General features: G+C 43.9%; 1 protein-coding gene across 1 annotated transcript in view; it reads left to right on the top strand.

The window, feature by feature from the left end:
* TRPC5 (transient receptor potential cation channel subfamily C member 5) overlaps positions 1 to 15,339 on the top strand; it is a 90,176-nt gene that overhangs the window by 43,651 nt on the left and 31,186 nt on the right. Inside the window, exon 4 of the mRNA XM_079318758.1 lies at positions 13,710 to 14,046. Within this exon, the coding sequence (XP_079174884.1) occupies positions 13,710 to 14,046 (337 nt within the window). The remainder of the gene's footprint in view (positions 1 to 13,709; positions 14,047 to 15,339) is intronic.

The following is a 15,339-nucleotide window of genomic DNA, read 5'->3' as shown; positions in this document are numbered from 1 at the left end:
AATCCACAGATTTGTAAGTTGATTCAATAAAGGCCATGAACCCCAGGGGAATGCTGACAACAGTTTCATTAGTTGGCTCTGGATTTCCTTTCTCTTTCCAAATCCAGGCAGAATTTAGGAGATGATTTATTGCTGCTAGCTGGTGATGTTCCAGGTTATCTGAAGGAGGAATTCAGTTGCTTGGTTGGGGAGCTGAATTTCAATGTGTATTACATTCTTCTGTGTCTGGAGGGTCACCTGAGTGGCAGAAGATCCTGTCCCATTCCTTTTTTCACTGTCTTCCCTATATCCAGCACTGACCCAGCATGGTGTGATCCATTTCACCTCCCTGAAGGGCTGCAGGTGTCACCTGAGGTGCAAACAGCCAAAGATTTGGAAGGATGCAGGATGCTAAGGAAAAATGCAGATTTCCTTTAATTCCTTTGTGCTGTTGTACTCACCCAGTGCCACCCCTTTTATGCAATAAGCTCAAAATTGAGGCAAAAGCCTCAAAATTCCTGGGGTCCAGCACATGGCAACCTCCTGCTCTTGCTGGCTGCTGGAGGGGAATTTCAGCTTGCTGGTTGGTGCATTTGAGGCTGTAGGACAGCAGGGAAAAGGATCATGCAACATAGTTATTCATGTAATGGAGAAGAAAAAGAGAGCTTTATTCAAAAGAAACACTGCATTTATATAGGGTAGTTTGTGCAAAACAGAATAGAAAAGACTCATTGGTCCAAGAAGGCAACACCTCTTTGAAAACATGCTTTATGCTAAACAACATGTCTCCAGCAGGTGTTTAATCATTGTTATAATTTCTTGTCCTTGAGCAGCCTGAGGAAGGGCTGCTCTCTTGGTTCTCAGCAGCATCCTGACAACAGCTGGTGTCATGTCAGGTTGTGTTTTTGCTCTGTGTCAGGGTTGGGTAACACCACAAGTGCTTTAGGGACATGGACAAGTAGTGAAGGGCTCCTCTAGAGAAGGTCAGCCCAGGTAATGAGGTCAATGTTTACTGACTCTAAGAAGGAGTAGAGATTCTAATTCTGTTTTTTCAGACTGTGCAGCCACAAGCTCCAGGTTACCCCAGCAGTGCTGTGTGCATGTCACTGCTGGTCCCACTGTGTCACATCCAGGTGTAAACCTTGTGTTCATACTCAGAAACTGCAAGTCTGCATCAGCCCACTGTGTTTGAAATGTGGTGCTGAACAGTCCCAAAGCTTTTTTAATTTTAAATTTTTTAAGCGTTGCCTGCTTTCTTGACAGTTTTTATATTTTTTTTCTAGGCGTATTTGACTGAATTCCAAGCATATGGACAAATTCCATGTTTTGTGACATATTCATGACAGTTCCAGCCTAAAAATGATAGCAAATATGCTTTGTGTTGCCAGCTAAAGTCAGTGCTGTTTTCAGGTGGAATACTGGTGGGCAGGGGCAGAATGAATGAGGCTGGGAAAGCAGATTCTGAGCCCTATCATCCCACCTGGTTATTCACAAAAAACCCTGAAGCATCCTGCAGGGTGGCTGGGGTTTTCTTATCATAATAATTAGGCCATCTTATCATGGTAATTAGCACAACACAAAACATCAAGGAAGATACAAACATCCTTGCCAGCTTCTGAAAAAATGAGTAGGAACCTTTGCCAGGGAGACACTGAGAAATGTTTTTTAATCCTGACTGAAGAGTATTAGACTGAGAGGATTTTTGTGGGGACAGGAAGGAAAATAGAAGCAAGTTGGGTTTTCATGAAAGACACTTCTGCAGAGAAAAACAGCAGACTTTTAAAAGTAGATCATCTTGTTCTGCTGAAGCTTTTTATGTCTTAACATTAAATGGGATTAGATTGGATGGAGAAGCTTTTTACATCTTAAAATTGGCAAAGATAAAAAAGTCAAATTTCTGGTAGTCTAGGAGAAGAATTCAGTGAGGACTTTGGTTATTTTCTGGAGTGTCAATTGTTACTGCAGTTGCTAGTTCTTTGTATTCAGCACAAAGAATATGTAATTTCATATCGATTTCAGACAAATTTCCTGCAGCTTTTTGAGTCGAATAAATGTGAAAATTTCTCCCCAAAATATGAAATGATTCCACTTCAGCTTAACCAAGAAGATAAGGTCAACTTCAAGATTCTTTTCATGTTGAGGAGAGATGGGTGAAGAGATTGTGGGGTTTGTCTTTATGAAGGCTGGAAAAACCTCCCATTATGTTTTGCTAGTTTTGAAGATTTTTTCCCCTTGGGAGGCACAAATTTTGATTAGTCCCAAACATGACCCATGCTAAATATTTTATAAAGTGAGAAACTTGTTGCTCATGAGGAAGAAGACCATTCTACTTTGGAGGAGAGCCAGAGCAATGGAGAGTACATTTGTTGCTTTTCCTGTTTGTTTTGAATAAACCCGTAAATCCTAGAAGGTAAATTACTGCTTACACAGAAGGGGGAAAAAAAAAAATCAATTACACAGGAAAGATTAAAATGTGCCCCAAGGTAGCTTTGTAGTATATTTTATGGCAGTGAATGGTAAAAACATGCTGTGCAATGTTTTCAAGCTGCCTCTCCCTTCTCATGTGAAGTGTAGAATGGTTGTGTCCTCAGTTTCAACTTACTAGGATAATTTCTCTGGAAGATGGGAAGGAATTAATGGTTGTGATACCTATTTGCATGGCAGTCAGAAAATCTGAATCAAAAATGAGGATAGCACTAAACATGGTGGAACACGATGAGATAGACTCAGCATGGACACATCAGTTCTCTGTTAAAGAAATTATTTTCCAAGGATCACAGTAATTAAGGTCTAATAGACCTTTTCATGAACTCTCTGTAGCGTGTGGCATGTCTTCATATTATTATTTTTCTGGTTCTTTTATTCATGACTAATTTTGGAAGGAGAAAGGGTACTGAGGGTCTAATAGCTCAGCTGTTGAGGATCAGCCTTCACTGTGCTCTCCTGGCACCAAATTAGCTCTGCATTTGTTAATTTGTTTGCATTTCTAAGAAAAGATAGGGAAAAGTCATCTCTTAGGATCTTGCCAGTCTCATAAAGCACAGTTGTGTATCCAGGGTGTGTGGCTGGGTTAGGGAATCAGAGCAGAGGCAGCATGCAAAGAGAATTTTGATGTCCTTTAAGTTGTTTTTTTACTTTGCCAATAATGTAAAACAACTGTAGTGTAGCAGTGAGTCAGGTCTGAAAGGGCAGATTTCTGCTGGTATTTAACATTCTGCTGAGCCACAGGAGCAGCAATACACATTCAGCTTGTTCCTGCTTTCCTGCTCTCCTTCACAGGTCATTCACATCTCCAAAATTAAGTGAAACATCACAGTAGTGGGGGTTTAAATGCGTTTTTCTGGTGCTGGCAAATAGCTGGGCAGGTTTAGTTTATGTGTGAGAAATCTACACAATGCAAGGAACTCAGAACAAAAAGCCATTATTTTATCCATGGCTCTATTGCTCAGCACTTCCAGAGAATTAGATCAAAGGAGTACACAGAGAAATTCCTTGTCAGAACCCTTAACCTCCATCTCTCTTCCTCACTGTGCTCTAATCAAATGGCAGGAAAGGACAGAAGCAGAATTATTTGCTTTTCTAATTTAGAAACAGTGCTCTTTGCCATTTTTCTCTTCAGGATGAAGCTTCAACAGCTTCAGTCCTCTTTTTTTTAATTTTTTTTTTTTCAGGACATTTACATAGACGAGCACCTCCTGAGATGCAGTTCTGAAGCAAGTGAATAATCATTCCTGCCATGCTGCATATTTTTCCACTGTGTCTTGACTCGTGTCAACTGTGGCTGCAGTCAGAAGCACAGCATCCCTCTCCAGGGAGCATGCATAAACCCGGGAAATTTCTGAGGGCACTTCACTTAGGGTACAAAAAGAGCTTATAAAAATATCAGAGATGCATGAAAAATGAAGTGTGAGGTCTGTGAGAATCAAAGCTCTTCGCCTGCACCTTGTTTACTCGTTCTGAAAGCCATTCAGGTATCTTGATGGATGGCCACAGATCTTTCTTTGCTTGCAGGCAAAGCTCAGTTATTCCCCTGTGGGTTTGTCTGTTTTCTTGCCATACTGCCTGGAGGAATAATGATACAGGGCTGAATATTTGTATTGTGCTCTTTAAAGGCACAATGAAAAGTCTTGCTTGAGCCTGCACAGCTCAGAAGAGTTATAAAGAGGATTTTACTTCCAGGTTTCTAGAAGGAAATAAGGTCGTGGAAAGATCTTTATTAGAACTAGGTGAGGGAGGCAGAGCTGCTCCTTGTGGAAGGTTTTCTTGGTTTCTAGTGATCTGGAACTCCTGTATTTCTGAATGTGTTCTGTGGTGAGAATAGTTTGTCTGTCCTGTGCCACAAACCTTAACATAAATTTAGGGATTTCAAAAGCACTGTGTCCCCAGATGTGACCTTCCCTTTCCCAACAGCCATCCTTTCATTTGTTCATTGCTGTCTGCAGCAGTGTTCCCATCTGCTGTGTGAGCATGTGCTAAATGAAGCTGTTTTCTCTCAAACTCCATCCCAGCAGCACTTGACCACCTTAGAAAATCTTCTGTGAGCGTGGCACGAACTGAGCTGTTATCAACAGCCTCAGAGGCAGAATTTGGGATGGCAGGTGGGGAGATTTGTCTATATTTGCACCCTTAAAAGAGCCATCCCTGCTGATCACTGGTGGTGCATGACTCAGAGCCCCTCCTGTACGGGCTTGTGCAGTTGCCAGATCTCTTTGTTCAATTTGGGAAATTGTCACAGAAATTCAACCTGTACAGCTGCATCATCCTGTTACAAAAAGTAGGACAAGTGGCACTTAAATCTTAAACTCCTCTCCAAACTCTGAAGAAGAAATAATATTCAGAGGGCTGATGGCTCACTGGTTTGACAAAGTGGACTGGAATATTTATTTGAAGGAGCAGCATTATTTGGTACATCGTTCACGTAACGCCGAAATGTTCTCACTTGATGAAGGTTAGCCACACACTGCAGCTGTCACAGAACTGCAGAACTCTGTCTTTTGACAGCAAAATCATCTCTGACTAATCTTGTCATGCACCAATTTGAAAAAGCACCCTAAGACTGGTATGTAGGTCAAGGACAAGGACTTGCATTGAGTTATGGTGATGTGTAGTGGGTAGAAAATGCCAGGATCATTCTTTAAGTCATTTTTGGTGTCTTGTGCCTCTTACTTAATGATCTCCTGGACCAAGACAGGAAATATGTTGAAAGCTAAAGAGGGTACCAGTGTTTTAACAGCGTTCAAGAGTGATTTAGTGAGTTTGACAGTTCCCTTAACTTCATGTTTCCCCATCAGGCAGCCAGAGAAGAGGCTTGGGAAGCCAAAGCCAAAGTACAGGATATGATTGATGGGCTTTCTATAGACAACAAGAACTGGAGAGGAGAAGTGATGCCTTGTGTGTTGTAACAGCCAAGTGTTCAGTGCTCCCACATCTGAAAGGCTGAAGTGTATTTAGAGTCAGCTTTATGTCAGTGGAGAAGAGTAAATCATGTTATTTCATACTTTGAATGACACTCTGAAGTAATAAACTCTGGGGAAATACTGTGGGCGTGGATCCTCTCGTTTGGATGTAGAAGTGATCATTGTTATTTAGCTGATTTCTGGGAATTTCAGCTTCACTCCTGTGGCTTAGAGGAGCGAGTTGTGAAGCTCCATTCAGAGAGGAGCTGAGGTTGCACAGTCCTCTCACCTCAAATCAGGTCCATCACCATCTCCATGAGGTGACTGGAGCAGCCACCACCTCACAGGTGGCTCCAGAGAGGTGAGATGAATGGAAGGGTTTGTCAGCCCAAACTGAGCTCTTGTGCAGACTGACATTTCAAAGCTGTGACTGCATTTTTTGTTCTTGTTCTCTCCAAACCCCAGCTGGCTGAGTAAACTTCCCTCAGCAAAGCTGTGTTCTGCCAGGGTGATACAACCCAGGAGCAGGGCAGCCTTTGGAGGTTCCCAAGGAGGTGAGAAGTGTTTGTAGAGTGCTAGTCTGCTCTTTTGTAGGTATTGGAGTAAATTTACTCATTCAGGAGAAGGTAAGGCAGAAAGGCAAGGGAATCCAAAATTACAGTTTCAATGTAAATGTGTCTCAGGTCAGAAAGGAAGCAAAGGAAAACTAATTTTGGGACTTTGTATTAACACTTACCAGGTAAAGGAGGTATGTATTTAAAAATACTCATAAAGGGATTTTAAAATTTTCATGTTTGCTTTACTTATCACTTATTTAATGTAAATGTTAGTAATTCACTAGAGACAATGAGCCCAGCCTTTTACTTAAAAGTCAATACTTTCCCCACTTCTCCTAAAGCCCCTGAGAGCTCCCAGTATTAACTTCCAAAATCTGTAACTCCTGAAGTGCTGCCTTCAGAAGAGCACTCAGGAAATGCTGATAGATTTGTCTCTAAACAGTTTTCAGTGTTTTTCCAGTGCTTCTGTGTCCAATATCCCCTGTTCAGCTCTTGGGACCCAGGTTAGTGTTGGGAGTTAATTCCTTGTGGGGTGTATTGCTCATACTGAACACTCTGCCTTTGGAAAAACCCAGCCCAGACCTCCTGCATCTTTGTAAGAGATCTTGGGATGTTTGCTGGGATACATCCCTCAGGAATTTATTTATCAAATTCAAAATCAATTTGAATCAAAATTAAAATGTAGTCTGCTGTCTACTTGAATAAATACTGGAAAGTTGTGTTCCTGGTGGGCTCTTGCTCAGGGTCTGGCCCAGAGGAACCTGTTCTGAGGTGTTTGCTCCAGGAGCAGCATTCAGCACCTTGCCCTGATTCAGTGCAGAATTTAATGCACCTAAATCCTGCTGACACAGGCCATAAATACAAACCTACAGCTAAACACACATTCAAGCACTCTGGGTAGAGATGGATTTAATTTCAAGCTTAAAGACTTTATAATTGCTTCTTTCATGGGTAGGTATCCAGGATTTGTAAGCATCTTTGTCTTAGGATATGAGGGACCTTTTAATTTAAATATTTAAGCAAATCCAACTTGAAGGTGTTAAACCCATGAATTTTGATGGAACAGTGGCAGGATTTTAGAGGTTATTCACTCTTTCCTTTTGTGAGTGTTCACCTCACTGCTGAATTTCCAATTGCTACCACTTAAGCTGAGTTCATGCTACCACCAGGGAGATCTATTATGGATAGGCGACCTTTAGTTAAAATTCATGTGTCACCATAATTTGAAATATTTTAAGAACAGATTAAACTGAATTCCTGCCTAATTGTGAGGCCATATGTTCAGCTGTGGAGGATCTGGAGTTTGTTTTATTCGCCAGCTGAGGGTTTGAGCAGTTTGAGCAGCACCTGGTTTTCCTGAAGGGCTGGTCCAGCTCAGCCATGTGGTCTCCTTGATGGCAGGAATTTGGATTTTCATCAGTGCTTCACTGCTGCTACTCACAGCTATTTTTGATTATTTTTTGGTTGTTTTTGATAGGATATTCTTCCTGCAAAGAAAACCTATTAAGTCTTGGATGTGTCTGAAGAGGAATGTTGAATTGTGTAGTCCCTTTTCCCCACATTACACAGCCCCCCCTCCAACTACTTTGTCTCATTTCTCCTTTTTTTTTTTTTCCTCTTGCAGAAAGTACTTAATTAACAGGATGAACAGCCATTAGGTGTTTACCCTCTGCAGCTCACATTTCGGCAGCAGAATGTAAATAACTTTGCAGTCATTAACAAGGTTGAACTTTAAAAAGAAATGTGCTACAAAAGAGGGTTTTCTTATTCATCTCACTGTTTGCAACACTGCAAACTTGAGGAGGTTGGCATTTCTTCTCTGGAATATGTGGTCTCACAGGGCTCACTGGCTCTCTGCTGCAGGCATCAAATTAGGCCACACAGAGTTTCTCTCTCCTGTCTTGGGCTAATTTAGAAATGAGGCTCTTTGACTATTGCACACTGGAATTTCCCTTAAGAGCAATCAGCCTGGTGCAACCACATTTCTGTTCTTCCTCAGAAGATCTTGTTCTTGGTAAAAATGGAGGCAGAAAGGTTGGTGTGGCCCTGGAAGTGTGTGGTGAAGCTTGAGTGTAGAACAGCAGAGAAATTTCTTCTTTTCATGGAGATTCACAGGAGATCTGCATTCTTCACAGAGCTGTTTGAGATAGGCTGCTACATCAGGCACGGCACAGGGGCTGCAAAATCTCACTCTGTTCCTGAGAAAATCTGCCTTTCCAAAGCCTAATTAGCTTTGATTGCAGAGGGCAGCACCATCCAGTATTATCCAGCAGCCTTGCAGGTTTGAGATACTCTGGGCTGCAGTGATGTTGGTGAGGTCTGACCCACTGAAGGGAGTGTCAGGCAGCTGCTAAAGGTAATTTCGTGGCTCCCATGCCTTGTTTGGCTCTCACTGGTGACCTCCCTGGGAGCTGACTGATAGAGGAACTCAGTCCTGCTTATTAAGAGCTCTGCAGTTCCAAATTAGTGGTTATTCATCTATGAAGAGCGCTCGCCCTCACCATCCGCAGCAAGAGCAGAGACAAGAACTGCAACAAACTCCAAACAAGAGGCTGCTGGCAGCAGTCAGGATAATCAGAATAAAGGCAGAGGGATGCTGTGCTCAGCCCCTGTGATGTCTATCAGGGAGCTATTTCAGTTGCTCCCTGAGGCATTCACATCTCAACCCATCTGTGTCTGATCCTAAATTACTTATGACTGCAAGAGATCAGGGATTTCCCCATAGATGAGGGGAGAGGGGGGGTGGAACATGACTTCTGTGTTTGACAGCATGCAGAAAGCATTTAATTCCCGAGAAATGGAATTTAGGTGACTTAAAAAATATCAGTAAAGATTAGTTATTAAGGAAAAGACACTCCATCCAGCAGCTGTTTTTTTTTTCCCCTTAAAAATATCCCCCTTGGTATAGGATTAGGTGGCAATGAGCATGATGAATATTGAAAATGAAATTCTCTAATAGCACAATCCACCTGCAAGCCAAATGTTACACAAAGGCCCTGGCAAGACTGAGAGAAGAAAAAGAGAGCATAAAAGACTTTGTACTGCAGTAATCTCTAGAGTGCTTCCCAACTATGACTGGAGTTGCTGATCTCATTTCTTGGAAAGGCAAAGATATTTATCCCCAGGGAGACAGCACCTTATTCACAGGGGTGTTGTGTGCTCACAAGGAAGAACTCTGAGTTGCATCTCCTCTCCCTGTGAACTCTATCTTCAGCTAGGGACAGGCTTTGCTCAGCAGGCAATGGACAAGGATATTGTTTTTGGGATTAGCTCCTCCAGAAATGCTTCTGCAGATGGGGACCACCCTGGACAGTGTTCTGTACAACCACAGGCTTCAGTGCTTCTGTGGTTATTTAACCCCAGCCAGAAGCTCAGCCCCAGGAGCCACTCGCCCACTCCTGCCCGTGGGATGAGGGAGAGAACTGGAAGAGGAAAGTGAGAAAACCCGTGGGCTGAGATAAAGACAGTTTGAACAGGTGCAGCAAAAGCCATGTGGGCAAGCAAAGCAAAGCAGGGAATTCATTCACTGCTTCCCATGGGCAGGCAGGAGCTCAGGATGCCCAGGGCTCCATCAGGTGTCACAGTGCCTTGGGAAGACAAACGTGTCCCATTTTCTCCTCCTCCCCCAGCTTTATATGCTGAGGGTGATGCCACATGCTCTGGGATATCCCTGGGGTCAGCTGGGATCCTGGCTGTGCCCCTGTAATGGCTTTGAAAGCAAAACCAGTGAGAGACTCCAAGTCAGAAGTACAATTTAATAGGACAAAAAAAGGAAAAATAAAAAACATGCAATAATAAAATCACTGACAGAATCAGAATACAACCCTGCTGGTGGTAGCAATCCAGATGAGGTGGTCTTGTTGATGTAGCAATCTTGTAGAAACCAATGGAAAAGGCTGCTTTGGTATTGCAAATCTCAGTTTTTATCTAGATAGGAAATGTTTGGCTCCTCCCCCTGGGTGGGGCATCTCCCAATGAGATGATGTGATTTTATCAGTCTTACAGTGGGACTCAGTGGCCCATTAACAAGAGATATCTCCTGGAGGGAGGATGGATCATGGGAAAGATAAAGATGATTGCCCCAGTTGGTTTTGACAGATGACCCATTAGCAGAGGATATCTCCCACAGAGATAAGGATCACTGCCCTAACTGGTTTCAGCAGATGGTGATAGAATACAGACTTTTGGGCACATCTTTACATTGTAACCCAAGACAGCCCCCCATGCTCCTCACTGGTGAGGGTGAGGAGCAGAAAAAACCTAGGCTGTGTGTAATCCCAGCTCAGTGATAATTCAGACATTTCTGTGTTACCAACCCTGTTTCCAGCACAGAGACAAACCCCAGCTGCTGTGAGGAAAATTAACTCTACCCCAGCCAAACCCTGCACAGCATCAGATGTTTAGTTCCTGCATTCACTGAGCTGAGCATAAAAGCCACCTCTTGGTGACATTTCTTTTCACTAATGCAGCTGTCAGAACATTCTCCATCCTGTCTGTGGGGTGATGTCTGGTGTTGCTGTTTGTGGTAGAGACTGGAGCCTCCTGGAATGCAGCAGCCCTTGGGTAAAATACTTGTCAAGTGTTGGAGAAATAGTGTTTGATGGTCGTATGTTCTCTTAGCAGAGCTTCTGGTGCAGTGCATCTGCCTCTGACTCTGGACCATCCACAGAACTGGGACAAAATGCAGGGTTTTTTCCTGCTTTTTGTTGTGTAGGAACTTTCACTGATGCCAGCTCCTGTCACACACGGCACATTCATGTGAAATGATAAAAGGCTGTGATATACACAGGCACTATTTCAGTCTGTGGCATGTGAAAGGCTCTGCAAAAATGTGAAAAAACACATTTGGGGTTACTTACGTGGAAAATTAACCTTCACTCAGGAAAAGCCTTGGTATAAGTAATGTTGAAGATGTCAAGGTGCTTTTCCAGTTCTCTGGTCTGCTGTTTGCAAAGTAGAAATTCTGTTAACTTCATGGAGAAATTTGAAATTATGGAGGATAACAAAAGTTCCACAATATTATCAGAGTACTTCACACCTAAAAGAATGTATTTTTGTATTTTGTGTGCATTTGTTTAGCACTATGACTCTTAGACAATCTTTAATCATTGAGCATTCAATGATTTAATCCGGTCAAGGAATTTGGGGCTTTAGTTTAGTTAACAGCAAATTAGAAGCAAACTCACCAAAAAACAATAAGTTCTTTAGGCAGGACACCAGTGGTTTGGTTTGCTTCTTCATTATAATTCAGAATTCCAATGTTTCTGCACAATGGAAATTTTGTTTTTCATCCAACTGCACTACTGGAGATAAAAGCATCAGTGTTTACTGATTTAAAATCTGTGATTAATAAGTTGGACTAATACAAGTTAGTAAAAGTCTGCTTTGGTAAGTGCTTGGCCTTACCTTTAATAAACACAGCATTTGGTGGTTTATGACATTAGGGAGTCTCTTTGTGTGGTGTGCTTAAATTTCCCTTGGGCAATTTTCATTGAGGTTGGGACCAGCTTGATTGGAAAATTTAATGGCTTTTTCCATTTCCATTCCCTTTTGCCAATCTGCTCTTTAAAGCTGCTCTTTCATGATGTGTGAATTTGTCTCCATTTGAAGAACTAACATCAGATACAACTGAGAAAGCAGATTTTAGAAATGAGCTATTAGGCAGAGAAGAGGCACTTTTAAGATGCTTGCAAGTTGCACAGCAACCAGAGGAACATATAGTCATTTGATTTCTCAAATGACTTTGACTTTGACTCAGGGGAAAAACAGTTTTATTCTCCCCTCAGAGCTTTCTATCATGTGTGATAAAGAGAAAATGTGTTTATAACATTTTCTCCCTCAAAAAAAAATTAAAAAAAAAAAAGAAAGAAGTTGTGCCTCATCTCAGAGAAGCAGCAGCATCTCTTGCCCTGTGAGTCAGTGCAGAACACATCCAGTAACAACTCCTGATGAGGATCTTGAGAGAACAGAGCTGACCCTTCTGAAATCAGAGTTAAAACACAGCCAAACACCAATCAATGCTTGGGGGTTTCCCATTTTCTGTAGAATTGTTTCTCTTACCTGCCCAGAGAAGCTGTGGCTGCCCCTGAAGTGTCCAAGGCCAGGTTGGATGGGCTTGGAGAGCCTGGGATGGTGGAAGTGTCCCTGCCCATGGCAGGGGGTGGGATTGAGATGACCTTTAAGGTCCTTCCCAACCCAAACCATTCTGGGATTCTGAGATTTTATTATCACTGTCCCCATATATGGAATTTTACAATAATATTTTCTCATCACTACAAACAACAGATCTTGGCTTTATCTGGAGACCATCACCCCATGAGCTGCTGTCCATTTTCAGCTGCCTGCATGTGCTGGTTGATTCCAAATCACACACTCTGCTGATACTATTTCCCTCTGGAGCAGTGGCATCAATTATGTGCCAATGCAGAAGTCATCAGAAGCTTATTGTTGTAATAACACATCAACATCCAGCTTCATAAAAGCCAGATAGTTCCCTTGGAGAGCTTATTTTCAGTGCTTGTTTGGGTCATTCCACACATTTGAACTACCCAGTCCAAAAATGGTCTGATTCTGATATAAACAGCCTGCTAAGACATATAAAATATATTACCAAAATCTAAAAATACTTGGAGAAGTGAATGACTTCATCAGAATGCGCAACTAATTTGTCCTTTTGCTGGACCTAGGTTTAGTAATTTTGAACACAGCAGTGACAGTGCTTTGATTGTTTAGAGCACTCTGAGAGTTGTGCTTAGAAGTCCTCCCAATATCAGGCAGTTTTTGTGGTGAATGAATATTTAAAAGATTTGGGTGTGAGCTAAAGATTTTTGGAGAAAAACAGAGTTGTCTTGGTCTTGCAACATCTCTGGGTCTGGAAAGCCTTGAAAGCCATGGAGCTGTGCAGGTGTGATCAGGGACATGAAGTCTGGCACTGAGCAGGAATATCATGGCTTGGTTTGAAGTCCCAAGGGTTTGATTTGGGAGCAGCCTGAAGGAACTGCACCCTGAGCTTGAGTGGTGTGGCCTGGCTGAGATGCACCAAATCCCAAAATGCTATTTTTTACAGAGTGAAAGTGATCAGTCAAACGTGGCTTCCACCTCTGTGATCAAAGACTCCTTCTGGCCTCTGCTTAACCCCTTGTGTTTTACACCTCAACAGCAAGGCAGGGTTCCAGATGTGCTGTCCTGCTTGTCACCAGATGTCACCTGGCCATACCTCACTGCTGCTTGCTGTCTCATGCCAGCCCAGCCCACACACACACACACACACACACAGCAACACCCCACACCCTCTGGGAGACATTCTCCCTCTCACACACACTCTCAGAGCTTTGCACCTTTTCCCTCCTGCCTCATCTTTTAGTCACTTTTTTTTTTTTCAAGATGCTGACAGTGACTTGTTGGTGTGGTTGAAACCTGAGACATTCTGAAAAGGAATGTGCTCCAACACATGGGGAGAGAAGCAGCTCGTAGTAATTCTCCTGGTGCTGCTTTTGCACGAGGCTGAGTGTGTGGTGAGTGGCTGATCCACATAAGGATGCTGCCAGTAGGAAAAAAAAAAAATTTCTTCCACAAGAAGGAATCTTAAATCCTACATAGAAAAAGAAGAGTGAAACTTCCTCCTTTTCCCCCCTTTATCTCCAAAACATGCTTTTCCAGCCCATAGCCAGCCCCAAACGTAATCTGAAGGTCTGTGTGGGCTCTAACACATAAGTGAGGGGGAGTGCACGTGGAGAACCAGTCAGGAATAATCTTTCTTTCTTTTTTTCCTCCCCAGTTTGTTGCTCAGCCAAACTGCCAGCAGCTGCTAGCGACGCTTTGGTACGACGGCTTCCCAGGCTGGAGGAGGAAACACTGGGCAGTGAAACTGCTGACCTGTGTCACCATTGGACTGCTTTTCCCCGTGCTCTCCGTGGCATACCTGATTGCACCCAAGAGCAGGCTGGGACTGTTCATTAAAAAGCCATTTATCAAGTTTATCTGCCACACTGGATCTTACCTGACCTTCCTGTTCATGCTCCTGCTGGCGTCGCAGCACATCGTCAGGACAGACCTGCACATGCAGGGGCCACCTCCCACCATCGTGGAGTGGATGATCCTGCCCTGGGTTCTAGGTAAATCCCACACCTCATCCTGCCCTGGGCTCCTTGGTAAATCCCACACCTCATCCTGCCCTGGGCTCCTTGGTAAATCCCACACCTCATCCTGCCCTGGGCTCCTTGGTAAATCCCACACCAAATTCTGCCCTGGGCTCCTTGGTAAATCCCACACCAAATTCTGCCCTGAGTTCTAGGTGAATCCCACACCCCAGTCCTGCAATCCTGCCCTGGGTTCTAGGTAAATCCCACACCTCATCCTGCCCTGGGTTCCAGGAAAATCCCACAACTGATCCTGCCCTGGTTCCTGGTAAATCCCACACCCCATCCTGTCCTGGGTTTTAGCTAAATCCCACATCCAATCCTGAAATCCTACTCTGGATTCTAGGTAAATCTCACACCAAGTCCTGCACTAGATTCTAGGTACATTCCCATACACCAATCCTGACCTGGGTTCTAGGTAAACCCCACACCAAATCCTACAATCCTGCCCTAGATTCTAGGTAAAACCCACACCTGATCTATCCTGGGTTCTAGTTAAATCCCACACCTGATCCTGTCCTGGGTTCTAGATACATCCCACACCTGACCCACCCCGGGTTCTAGGTAAATCCCATAAATCACACACCCAGGAATGCTGAGTTGCAGAGCCTGACTCACACCCATGGCAGCTGTGTGCGGACTCATCCCGGAGCCCAGCATGTGAAGAGGTTTGGCAGGCAGCTCCAGGAGCTGCACAAACAGCTGGGCTCCTTCTGGAACAGCAGCTCCTGCTGCCCAGGGCTGCTCTGCTGTTCTGTGCCATCTGATGTGCCTACAGACATGACCCCAGCAGCCCGTGGCAGATGTGGCTCCCTCCCTGCTTCCCCCGGGCTGGGATGAGCTCCTGGGTCACCCACGGTGCCACTGCTGCTGCTGGCACAGGGACAGGCAGGGCCCAGAGCCTGCCTCTGCAGGCAGCAGCACCAACCTGCCTTATTCCTCCCAGATTAGCTGCAGGAATGCAGGAGAGGGAAGATAAGCCTCACTCTCAGCTGATAATCATTGACCACATCAGCAGCAAGTGCTCTGATATCAGCAGGAGTGTTGATTGTCTGGAATGACAGTGTGAGGCTCCTATCCCAGTCTGGCTCAGCTGGGGAGAGGAGGAGGGGTGTGTGTGCTGAGGGCAGGATGCTCAGGTGAGGCAGTGAGCTGGGAGGAGGTGGGAGAAGAGCAGAGAAGCCAGATGGATGTATTTTTAATGAGAGAGCACTATTTACCCTTCCAAACTGAGCAGCACTGGAAACCTGTGAGCACCATCAGCATCCT

Source organism: Erithacus rubecula (assembly GCF_903797595.1).
Source record: "Erithacus rubecula genome assembly, chromosome: 15".
In the NCBI taxonomy this organism is placed as follows: domain Eukaryota; kingdom Metazoa; phylum Chordata; class Aves; order Passeriformes; family Muscicapidae; genus Erithacus; species Erithacus rubecula.
The sequence above is the reverse complement of the archived record's forward strand: the minus strand, read 5'-3'. Positions and strand labels throughout refer to the sequence as shown.